General features: G+C 37.8%; 1 protein-coding gene across 1 annotated transcript; it reads right to left on the bottom strand.

Moving 5' to 3' along the window:
- Positions 1 to 2,620: 2,620 nt before the first annotated feature.
- Positions 2,621 to 7,272, bottom strand: LOC124396014. Its single transcript, XM_046864945.1, has 7 exons — positions 7,208 to 7,272; positions 5,177 to 5,310; positions 4,969 to 5,053; positions 4,615 to 4,726; positions 4,410 to 4,504; positions 3,807 to 4,158; positions 2,621 to 3,612 (listed from the first exon to the last, which is right to left on the bottom strand). The coding sequence occupies exons 2-7, from the start codon at positions 5,296 to 5,298 to the stop codon at positions 3,452 to 3,454; spliced, it is 927 nt and encodes a 308-aa protein (XP_046720901.1). The 5' UTR covers positions 5,299 to 5,310; positions 7,208 to 7,272; the 3' UTR covers positions 2,621 to 3,451.
- Between the last annotated feature and the right edge of the window lie 5,676 nt (positions 7,273 to 12,948).

The raw sequence follows: 12,948 nt of genomic DNA, 5'->3' as shown, positions 1-12,948 counted from the left end.
TTAATACACTTGTGGATCAAATTGTTCATGTTGCTGTAAACATTTTCGTTCAGGCAATCAACATGCCTACCCAAATCCTCTGTGGATTGCTAGTCAAAGAGTATATCAGCAAAATTATAAAAATAAAAATAAATACATAAACGATAAATAAAACTCCAGTATACTAACTTTTATATCTTTTATGTCTAGTTTATATCCAAACCTAAAACAACTCAATAACAATTAATTTACAAGTAATCAGTGCTGCCTTGTGTGCAGCTTTAAATTGTAAAATTATTATATTTTCTTTAATATGGCATTGGATCCATCAAAAATAATGAAAGAGTTTTTTTTTTTTTTTTTTTAAAGCTGATTTATACGTTGAATCAATAGAAATTATACAAGTTTGGTCTATTCGTGTGATTGGTTGTGCGATCCAAGACTGCTTATAAAATCTTATATTTGCTTATAGCGAGCTTAGTTTTGACTTATAATATAAAAAAGATACAAAAAAAAAGAAGGGAAGCTAGCAGGGAAAGCAGGATGATTTCAGTATGACCTCGTTCTTGCTGTTGCAGCATTTCCTAATTATACCACAACATTGATTAACTTTATTGTCATTGCATAGTACAGGTACACAGCAACAAAATGCAGTTTAGCATCTACCAAAAGTGCAAATAGTAGTTTAGAAGTTTGGAACCACCAAGACACTTTCTAGAGTGGCCAAAAGGCCAAATTGAGCAATCGGGGAGAAGGGCCTTAGTCAGGGCCTTAGTCAGGGCCTGATGTAAATCAGGTGGCCAAGAACCCGATGGTCACTGTAAAAGAGCTCCAGCATTTCTCTGAAGAACAACATCTATCTCTGCACACTTCACCTATCAGGCCTGTATGGTAGAGTTGCCAGACAAAAGCCACTCGTCAGTAAAAGGCACATGACAGCCCATCTGGAATTTGGCAAAAGGCACCTTTAGGACTCCCAGACTATGAAATAGAAATATTGAACTCTTTGGCCTGAATGCCAAGCGACATGCCTGGATGAAACCAGGCACTGCTCATCACCTGACTAATACCATCCCTACATTGAAGTATGGTGGTGGCAGCATCATGCTGTAGAGATGTTTTTTAGCAGCAGTGACTGGGAGACTAATCAGGATTGAGGAAAATAAAATAAAGCAATGAACAGAGACATTCTTGATGAAACCTGCTCCAGAGCTCTCGGGACCTCAAACTGGGTCGATGGTTCATCTTCCAACATGACAATGATGCTAAACACACAGCCAAGAAAACAAAGGAGTGGCTACAGGACGACTCCGTGAATGTCCTTGAGTGGCCCAGCCAGAGCCCAGACTTGAACCCAATTTAACATCTCTGGAGAGATCTGAGAGCTCCCTTTCCAATATGAAGGAGCTTGAGAGGTTCTGCAAGGAAGAATGGGAAAACCTCCCAAAAATCGGTGTGCCGAGCTTATTCAAAAGCATCATACTCAAAAAAAGACTTGAGGCTATAATTGGTGCCGAAGGTGCTTCAACAAAGTATTGAGCAAAAGCTGTAAATACTTATGTACATGTGAATTTTTTTTTTGTTGTTGTTGTTTTATTTGTAATAAATTTGCAAAGTTTTCACGTCGTAATTATGTGGTATTGTTTGTAGAATTTTGAGAAAAATAATGAATTTAATCCATTTTGGAATAAGGCTGTAACATAACATGGAAAATGTGAAGTGTTGTGAATTACTTTCTGATGCAGTGTTTATCTCTGGGTTAGTGATTCGGAAATGGGATTGGAAGGTGGGAGGTTCAAACCCCATAACTGTCAAGCTGCTGCTTTTGAGTCCCTGAGCAAGACCAGTAACCCTCTCTTCCTAAAAAGCTAGGATATGCAAAAAAGGAATTTCACTGTGCTGTAGTGTATATGTGATAAATGAAAATCATATTTCTTTCTTTTCTATTGTTTTTTTTTTCTTGTCTAAGTTTTTGTTGGAGGGGAGTGCGGGTAATGAAATACAACTTTCTTTACCACTTCACCGCTAGTGCTTATCTGCAGTGTTAGAGCATTATTGTGAATTTCATGGTGCTGTTAAGTCCTATGCACAAATGTAAAGGCCAAATATTTTGTTTATTTTTGCTCCACAGAGTGAAATAGATCCCAAGCATGCCACACTCACTAGTAGCCCATTGTTTAGCTGGCTAATCATCTCACAATGATTTTTGGCTCCCCAAAGCATTTTAAGCATGGAATACTTGCATAGTTTTCAGTCTTTTAGAGTTATTAGAGAATATACAGTTATTAGAGAATTAAAAAAAAGTAATAGCTTTTGTGCGGTTGTTCTGAAGATGATGTTTGCCAAATGTGGTGGTAATTGATTTTATGGATTTTGTTAGAATGGTAAGGAACTTGGTAAACAGGTGAAGTGCAGATCAATCTCAGTTTTTTTTACTGTAATTCTGCAGTCATTTGTCACAGTCTACAGACTGAGATGGAGTGAAGGCCATATTCTTATTTCACACATTTTTTCCTCTATTATTTAAATGTATAATTTGCGTATTTTATAGTAAAGAAAGTTTATCATTCATTTTTATTCGTAATATATTTTATTCAAGTTTTTATTGTTATTATCTATGTTGATAATATTTTTTTGCTGGTGAAGATATTTAAAGCAGGATGTTTACGAAGTGATATCAAAAAGTTTAGAGACCTGGGCACCACAGACCTGGTCGCTTTCACCGAAAGTCCTCCCTCAGACATCTTAAAACCTGGCAGCAGAACTCGTTATTGACGGTCTGGCCCCTGGGGATGTATTCTCGAAACACAAAGCTCTGAATCTCGAAAAAGAGTATACACTTGGTCAAGCTGCTGTGGAGTTTATAGGCTCTTCCACTGTGAAGACTGTTGCTCTCAGGGTTGAACCAAGACACTCAAGTTTCATCACCAGCAATGATCCTCGACATGAAGGACGGTAATCCGTGGCACGCTGACGGAGAAGAACTAGATCCTGTAGATGCTGAGCTCCTTCTCCTCCCTGCCTGGGGACGAACTCGGAAGCATGGTGAGGATTGTCTAGACTGTTCTGTATGATGCACCGGAAATGGCCGTAAGGTTGTGAATTGTTCTCTGACGATCATCATGCACAAGTTGGCAAATGGTTTCTATATTTTCGGGGGTTTTTTTTTAAGTCCTCCTGATTTCGTCTTCCAGTGAGGTTCTTCCACTCTTGAACTGTGCCTGCCGCTCGAAACACCATGAACGACTCATTGCAGCATCGCCATAAACTTGACGAATCATGTTAAATGTCTTTGTGGTAGATTTGCCCAGTTTCATGCAGAATTTCACATTTTCTCTTTGCTCTTTGGAGTTTCTAATCTCCTAATAGTGGACACTAATAGTCATTTATTCACTGAACAACACAATATGGTACGGCTCTGGTAACAATCCATAACTAATCCTCAGTTTGTGGTTGCTTGAGAGCCACACCATTACATGCAGAATGCTGTTTGCTGACAAGCAGTAGGAGCAAGTTGTCTTATTCTTAAGACCTGCTCAAGATTTTCCTTTTGGTGCACCATGTATTCAAGGTTGGTTGCATATATATTGGGTACCAATCTGACTTTCACAGGACGTGTCCTCCTTCTGCAATCTACAATTTGGATACAAAAAAGTAAACAGTGTGGAAAGATTATGAATAGATGGTTGATTTATTGCTGTGGTTTTATACTTCAGAATAATATACACTTTAATTTAACACAGAGGGATAACAATATTTCTGACAATTGTTAAATGTTTATAAAGATGTAAACGGTTAGATATGTAGCATTAGAAGATTTTCTTTACCTGCCGTTTTGCTAAAATGGGTTGAAGGGACATAGCAAGCATGTTTTAAGATGTTCCGTGCTTGATCTCCTGCTTCCTGAAATCTTTTTGCTTCCTTTTGTGCACAAGTCTGTAAAACTATTTTTGCAGCTTTTCCTTCCAACTTCCCCAGAATGTACTGAGTGAGCTGTTTATTCAAATCTCCAAATGTTAGGCACTTCAGGCTATCATCTGTAATTTTCTCTTTTAGCTGATGCCCCTCATCAGTTGTCCTTGTTATGTGTGTATCTTCATCCACAATAAAAGCTTCCCCATCCTCATGTTTTTTTAAATGACGGCGTACTACAGGTTTCTTTTTTTTAGGCATCTTTTCCTAAAATAACAAAGCAATGAAATATCTTATAATTCACATGATCAGAGATTTTATTGTAAATGCATTAAATTATAGGAATGCCTTCTGCATATTTTCCACTGCTTCTAATTTAAACATAACTGATGTGTCGCTTAGATAGATAGATAGATAGATAGATAGATAGATAGATAGATAGATAGATAGATAGATAGATAGATAGATAGATAGATGGATAGATGGATCGATGGATGGAAGCTAAATGCTTTTCTTACCTCAAGACTGGTCGTTTCCTCCCTTAACAAGGGTTTAAATGGTGAAAATCCAATCGGATCCATTTTGCAACGTTTTGATTTCTTAGTGTTCTTTTCTTGTAATTACACATAACAAATGCAATTAGCTTCATATGCAATCTTCGAACATTATGATTGGTTTCTTAGTCATTTTGTTCTGATTCAAGGTAATATTTTAATCTCTTACCAGCAAATTCTCGATGAACCTCTTCAATGATTTTGTCAGCTAAGTATCTGTTTTTGCCTGATAAAATGGGTAGAGCTAAATAGTTGGAAATCATTGTATTCTTCGCATTTACCTAAAATCAAAATGACAAATATTACACCTGTAAGAAAACCTGAAAATAATTTTTAAAAAAAATAACACCAATATTTTGGTACTTTGATAAGATATTGCTAGATAACATTATGAAGAAACCCTACAAAACTTTTACCATATCTAGTCCATATAAGATCAAACAGTTTTAAAATCTAAATATATAAATAACAAAATAAATAACAAGGAGGCTTAACTAATAAAGTTCTTTACTAGTCTGCTTACAGTAAAAAAACCTTTGTTGACTTTGTATATTGAAGTCCGATCTTGGATTTCTGGAACGTTAAGTGGTGCAGATTTTAACAATGCTCTGTAAGAAACACATTTGTTCAAATTAAACACATCTGGATTTTCAGACACAGCAATTCTAGTAAAAATGAGATGGACTCATCATACAAAATGTCCTGTGTGTGAAATGGTGCAATGTCTTTACCTGTTCATTCTGGTAATTTTTTCTTCCACTGTCTGGAACATGCCAGCTTCTGTTATCTTAAGTTTTGGCATTTGAGACCAAGGTGTCTCTTGAATAATGTTGCTATGAGACGGTCTCCTCATTGTGAAGAACAACTAAATATGAAGGCAAAATAAACAAACAATTCAATCATTTTCCAAAGACATATAAGAAATAAAAATAAAAATAAACTCAAAAAAATGTAAGTCAGTCATACGAGTAAATGAGAATCGTTACTTAAACATTTTTACAGATTCAAGTTTATTTTGTACTGATACAAATCTCCTTACTGCTTCAGACCGATTACTTACACTTTGAGCATTAACTCAGGGAATGGAAAAGATAACCATGCTTACAGTGAGTGAAACAGATAATATTACAATGGAATAAAAGTAATCATCAGTGTGAGCCTTTTCTGTAAACTTACTTTTAAAAGGATTGAACTCTAGGGGTCCCCAACCACTGGGCCACAGACTGATACCAGGCAGTGAATCATTTGGTAAAAATGAAATAAAAACTGTCTAATATTTTTGGTTTTTACCATTTTTATTTACTTTGGCATATTTCTAAAAGATGACCACTTACACCTATGATAATTTCCCAGTTTGCAGTTTTTTTCCTATGCATCGAGAACTTAAACTTCCACTGATTCTCTGTTATGCTGAGTTGAGTGACTTTTTATTTTATTGACACCGAGCACCACCTGCCTAATATTGTGTTGATTCCCCTATTGCTGCTAAAACATTTCTGACCCGTCGAACAGCTACAGGAGCTCGTCTGTTTAATCGGACTACACGAGGCCAGCCTTTGCTCCCCATGTGCATTAATGTGTCTTGGCCATCCATGACCTTGTCGACGGTTCACCACCGTTCCTTCTTTGGACCCATTTTGATAGAATCTGACCACTGCAGACCAGGAACATCCCACAAGATCTGCAGTTTTGGAGTTGCCCTGACCCTGTTGTCTAGACATCACAGTTTGGCCCTTGTCAAACTCACTCAAGTTCTTACGCTTGCCCATTTTTCCTTCTAACACATCAACTTTGAGGACAAAATGTTCACTTGCTGCTTATATAGTCAGTGTTACTCACTTTAGTGTTAGTCAGTGTTATTCACTTCACCAGTTATAATGATATAATGTCATAATGTTATGCCTGGTCGGCACACACACACACACATTTTTTGTCTGTTATAAATGTACCTTAAATTGATACTTTTCCAATTTTTAATACTCTAATTTAAATAGCCACAAACAAATATGGAGCTTAATGCAAATGTATGTTCATTATTATTGAAACCATCCTTAACATAGAGCATGAAGACAAAATATTCTTGTAAATGTTTTAAAAGTAATTATGGTGTTTTAAATTTACGTAAATCATCAGGACACCAAGCAGAACTTTTGATGTTTCCACAAAGACGGGTAATGAGGCGATACCGGAGAATCTGTACATCTGTTTACATAATCAACAATATTTGTTGTGAATGTATTTATTGCAAGCTGTGTATACATATATTCATGTCTGTCTGAGATTCAGGTTTTGTTTAAGAGTCTTTGAAGAGAGATGATAGACAGAGACGGCAGAGAGCGCCCCCTATCGGTTTTCTTTATTTTACTAAAGAACAGCGTTTTGTTGTTATTATGATTGTATACAAATAAAAGACAACGTAATTTAAGTTCGTTTCGGCGTTATGATGAAAAAAATGCCACAAAACGCGCCGGTGTGCATCATGGCGCATGATGGTGTGCAAATTGGGATTTGGCGCAACAGTAAAACAAATGTTTAGTGATTGAAATGTATTTTTCGGTGCATTTAATTTTCTTTTTTTTTTATATCTGAGTACAGGAAGGACGTCGTAAATAAAAGTGTTGCGTTAAAGGTTTAAATTTCACCTCTTTTATATTTATTTATTTATGTTTTTATTAATAAAATTAGTGCCGTTTTACATTCTCGTTACTCGCTTTGTGAATTTGCTTTCCGCGCCTCATTGATGTAAAAATTTATTGACTTACAGAAATAATATGATGCTTAAAGAGCCGCAGACGCGCTCGATTCCTCGCGTCTGCTCTTGAGACTGACTGCAGCCTCCGCCGCCGAGAGCTATTTATTACCGCGCAGTGACGTCACACTGCAAATAAACGTCACCGGAGCTAAACAGCCAAACAAACAAACAAACAAACAAATTACAGTACCTGCTCTGAGTCGGAAATGCTAAGCAAACAAGCTTCATGCGATAAGACAGCGTAAGACCAAACTCGACCAAACTGCTTGTCAGTACAGAGTATACTTTATTATTTATGTTTGCAGATGATATTGTGATTTGTGGTGAGAGTAGAGAGCAGGTTGAGAAGAGCCTGGAGAAGTGGAGATACGTGCTGGAGAGAAGGGGAATGAAAGTCAGTAGGAGTAAGACAGAGTACGTGTGTGTGAATGAGAGGGAGGACAGTGGAGTGGTGTGGTTGCAGGGAGAAGAGGTGGAGAAGGTGGAGGAGTTCAGGTACCTGGGGTCAACAGTGCAAAGTAATGGAGAGTGTGTTAGAGAAGTGAAGAAAAGAGTGCAGGCAGGGTGGAGTGGGTGGAGAAGAGTGATAGCAGGAGTGATTTATGATAGAAGGGTAACTGCGAGAGTGAAAGGTAAGTTTATAGGACTGTGGTGAGACCTGAGATGTTGTATGGATTAGAGACAGTGGTAGAGAGTAAAAGACAGGAGGTGGAGCTGGAGGTAGCAGAGCTGAAGATGTTGAGGTTTTCGTTGGGAGTGATGAGGATGGACAGGATTAGAAATCAGTTTATTACAGGAACAGCGCATATAGGATGTTTTGGTGACAAGGTGAGGGAGGTGTGATTGAGATGGTTTGGACATGTGCAGAGGAGGAACATGGGGTATATCAGTAGGAGAATGCTGAGGATGGAGCCACCAGGAAGGAGGAGAAGAGGAAGTCCAAGGAGGAGGTTCATGGATGTGGTGAGGGAAGACATGCAGGTAGTTGGTTTGAAAGAGGCAGATATAGGCAGAATAGAGGACAGGGGGGTAAGAAGACGGGTGATCCACTGTGGCGACCCCTAATGGGAGCAGCCGAAAGAAGGTGATGGACAGATTATAGCCCAGAGATACAACACCTTGAGTACTGGCTGATTTGAATATTGATGGATCAGCTATAACATAAAAATGATCTGCCTATTATTGTGTAGGTTTCTCTTACATGTTCAAACATGGATTATACAAGACTATTCTGAAAGTCAGCTGTGTTATCAGGCACTCAGATGTTTTAGAGCAGTGGTTTATCAGCGCTTCATATCGCCGGGCCATTAATAACAATAATAATTTATCTTTATAAAATCATTTTGCGGGCCGGATTTGACACTGAGTTTGACACCCCTGATTTATGTGAAGACACTGATAATGTTAATGATTTCTCACAATAATTATCAACAATGATTTAACAAGGTAGGAAACAGCTACCTCGCGGGCACCACGTTGGTGACCCCTGCTCTATGATAACTGGGTAAAGGAGGCGAGAGAGAAAATGACACTACAGGCCTCAGTCTTTAAATTTATTCATGTATACGGGCAATGTCCACTTGGTACTGTAGGTATATAGACAATGACCCTGTGTTATAGTTAAGATGAGCCTCACACTGGTTCTCTAAGCACATTACTATGTGGTCTGTTCAGTGTCTATAGGATCTTTAGGATGTGAGGATGTAAAGACTATGTATAGCATATGTGTCAAACTCAAAGCCCGCGGGCTAAATGTGGCCCGCCACGTTATTTTATGTGGACCACGAGAGCTGAAAAGGTCTGATTATCTTATAATAAATAAGTCAAAAGGGTGCATAGACCATAAACTACATTTCCCATAATGCATGCCGATCATGTTACCCGTGAAGTGACGGCATCCCACCACTAGATTGCAGTGTTTCCACATCAGTGCCATTTTCCGAATTAAGAAATACAAACAATGATCCCAAAATGTCCAGGAAGATAAAAATTTATGCAGATGGGAAGACGAATATATGTTTGTCGGTATGTCTTTTGTGTTATGAGGCAGTGGCGGTTGTCAAAGTGTACAATCTACGTCGGCATTTTGACACCAAACACGGAGCTAAGTATGCTAAAGTGAGCCTTCAAGAAAAACAACAACAAATGGTGCAAGAATAAAAAGGAAAATTGCGTTTGTTTCTGCAGACAAATGTTCACTGTAATCAAACGATTCCTCATTAGTTGATTGTAACATCACTGCCTACATTAAAATAATGACAAACACCTGTGCTTTTCCAGACACCTTTTTTACTTCCATTACTTTCTCCGAACACAATTATTCTCCCCTCCTCCAGCACCCTCTAACGACGGACACTGGTAACAACCACAGCAATCCTAATACATGACATTGATGTATCCCCTTGCAAGGCTGTGTGCAGATATTTGTTTGTGTAAAAATGCTACACTTGTCACATGTTCCTGGCAGCTCACAATTGTTGGTTGGACTGACAACTTAACTCTGGAAAAAAAAGTGTCGAACAAAGTTAATGTCATAACTTGTTATTTATCCTTATTCACTTGGAAAGTTTGATCGTTGATTGATGGAGTAATGTGGGTTTAAAAAGCTGACAAATTCAAAGTATTTGTTATAACAGTGCAACAAGCAAACATTTCTTTTTACATTTATGCAAATATATATACGTAATATTTGTAAGTTGAATAATAAAAATCCAGAGTTATTTAACATTAAGGAGTAGTTGCATTTATTTTACATTACATTTATCTACATTTATACTGCCTCAAAGTTACATCTGGCCTTTTGAGGGCAACCATTTTGCTGATGTGGCCCTCTGTGAAAATGAGTTTGACCCCCCTGCTGTATCAGTTCTGTTTGTCTTGCCATGCAAGTTCACCAAACACCAGCAGCCTGTGAAAACAAGGATGTTTTGTCATGTCTCAGAGTGTGTTTATTTTTCTTTCAACCTCTTAGTTTGTTGCAGGTGTTCAGCATAAAGAGGTTAAGTTAATACTCAGCATAAATAGGTTAAGTCTAATCCTCTTTAGATTTTATTAGATCAAACAAGCTTTCCTTTCTGATCATTTTTAACTACAGCAATTTTTCAATTGGGCATTTTTCAAAAATGACTATAATTTGTAAGTTGGGTGTTAAATTATCTCACCACTAGATGGCAGTCGATCATCACAAATTGTTCGTATCTCCGCCTCCAATCTAGAGAAAAGAAATTGTAGAATACAGTAATACACTGAGATAGTGGTAGCATTTTAACCCCCTTTGGACCCATAAAATGCACAGTCATCATATAACAATTGTCATAACGTGACGAGTTCCTGTACATGTACAAATAATACACTATATGGCCAAATGTTTGTGGAGTCATGTCATAGTTGAGGCATCCAAGTCATCCGGGGTGTTAGATTTTTATCATGCCCAAACAAAAATTAATTCTTGGAGAGGTTTCCTATGCGATCTACTGATGCCCGTGGTGCCTTTTCTTATCAGGGAAGAATCACACAGCATGGTGCATATGTTCTTCTCCAGTTTAATGCAGATAACAGACTAGTATATATATATATATATATATATATATATATATATATATATATATATATATATATATATATATATACACACACACACACAGGAAAAAAACCTGACCTAAAACTGTTCCTGATTGGGTTAGAAGACATAGTAACCAGAGATGTGTGAGCCAAGACAAAGACAAAAGACCTTACATCCTCACATCATAAAGATAGTAATGTGCAGTAATGTGATAGACATAGTAATGTGTTTAGAGAACCAGTGTGAGGCTCATCTTAACTATAACACGGGGTCATTGTCTATATTCAGTATTAAATCTCTAACCTACAGTACCAGGTGGACATTGCCTGTATAAATGAATTAATTTAAAGACTGACGCCTGTAGTGTAATTTTCTCTCTTGCCTCCTTTACCCAGTTATCATAGAGATCTTAAACCTCACCACTTTCAGTACCTTTAGATCAGTGGTTCTCAAAGTGGCCCTCTAGTGGGGAATAAAGACATGACAGGTGAGGCGCAATAAACAGCAGGATTTCTCTCTTTTTTTGTGCTTCATTAATGTAAACTTTTTCTATATTAAAAACAAAGTTCAAGCACAAACAATTGTTAATATTGAAAGGAAATAGTAACAAAATCAGTTAAGGGTACCCAACACGCTATTCTTTTCTCTATTTTTGCACTTGATGTAATTGATTTATAATTGATATTTCAATAAAGTAGACATTTTTAAACTTTAAATATCATTCATTACCATTTTAGGGGGTGATAGAGGACAGGTGGGGTTTAAAAATCCACCCTCCTCTATAGTGGGGAACGGCAGAAAAAGTTTGAGAACCACTGCTCTAAAACATCCGAGTGCCTGATAACATAGCTCACTTTCAGAATAGTCTTGTATAATCCATGTTTGAACATGTTAGAGAAACCTACACAATAATAGGCAGATCATTTTAATGTTATAGCTGATCCATCAATATTCAAATCAGCCAGTACTCAAGGCGTTGCTGTCTTTTAGTCAACGCCACTGTATCCAAACCATACAACATCGCAGGTCTCACCACAGTCCTATAAACTTTCCCTTTCACTCTCACAGTTACCCTTCTATCACAAATCACTCCTGCTATCACTCTTCTCCACCCACTCCACCCTGCCTGCACTCTTTTCTTCACTTCTCTAACACACTCTCCATTACTTTGCACTGTTGACCCCAGGTACCTGAACTCCTCCACCTTCTCCACCTCTTTTCCTGCAACCACACCACTCCACTGCCCTCCCTCTCATTCACACACATTTACTCTGTCTTACTCCTACTGACTTTCATTCCCTTCTCCAGCACGTATCTCCACTTCTCCAGGCTCTCCTCAACCTGCTCCCTACACTTATCAGAAATAACTATCATCCGCAAACATCATAGTCAATGGACACTCCTGTCTGACCTCGTCCTTCAACGTGTCCATCACCACTGCAAAAAGGAAAGGGCTCAGAGCCAAGCCTTGATGCACCTCTTCACGTCCACCTTTAACAAGTTAGTCGTTCCTTCTGTACACTTCACTGCTGTCACACTGTCCTCAGACATGTACTATCTGTCCATCACCAGTGCTCACAATACTCAAAATATGTAAATTTGTGTGTATATATATATATATATATATATATATATATATATATATATATATATATATATATATATATATACACACACACACACACACAGTACAGACCAAAAGTTTGGACACACCTTCTCATTCAAAGAGTTTTCTTTATTTTCATGACTATGAAAATTGTAGAGTCACACTGAAGGCATCAAGGGCTATTTGACCAAGAAGGAGAGTGATGGGTGCTGCGCCAGATGACCTGGCCTCCACAGTCACCGGACCTGAACCCAATCGAGATGGTTTAGGGGTGAGCTGGACTGCAGAGTGAAGGCAAAAGGGCCAACAAGTGCCAAGCATCTCTCGGGGAACTCCTTCAAGACTGTTGGAAGACCATTTCAGGTGACTACCTCTTGAAGCTCATCAAGAGAATGCCAAGAGTGTGCAAAGCAGTAATCAAAGCAAAAGGTGGCTACTTTGAAGAACCTAGAATATGACATTTTTCAGTTGTTTCACACTTTTTTATTATGTATATAATTCCATATATAATTCCACGTGTTAATTCATAGTTTTGATGCCTTCAGTGTGAATCTACAATTTTCATAGTCAGTCATGAAAATAA

The sequence above is a fragment of the Silurus meridionalis genome, chromosome 13 (genome assembly GCF_014805685.1).
Source record: "Silurus meridionalis isolate SWU-2019-XX chromosome 13, ASM1480568v1, whole genome shotgun sequence".
Taxonomy (NCBI): domain Eukaryota; kingdom Metazoa; phylum Chordata; class Actinopteri; order Siluriformes; family Siluridae; genus Silurus; species Silurus meridionalis.
This window is presented reverse-complemented; position numbering and strand designations above follow the sequence as displayed.

Excerpts from the sequence above, each read along its gene's own strand:
- LOC124396014 (XM_046864945.1), bottom strand. The coding sequence starts at position 5,298 with ATGAGGAGACCGTCTCATAGCAACATTATTCAAGAGACACCTTGGTCT. Across the intron at positions 4,505-4,614 it reads GGTTCATCGAGAATTTGCTG|AAAAGAACACTAAGAAATCA; the intron begins GTAAGAGATTAA and ends TGTAATTACAAG. Across the intron at positions 4,159-4,409 it reads AGGAAACGACCAGTCTTGAG|GAAAAGATGCCTAAAAAAAA; the intron begins GTAAGAAAAGCA and ends TTGTTATTTTAG.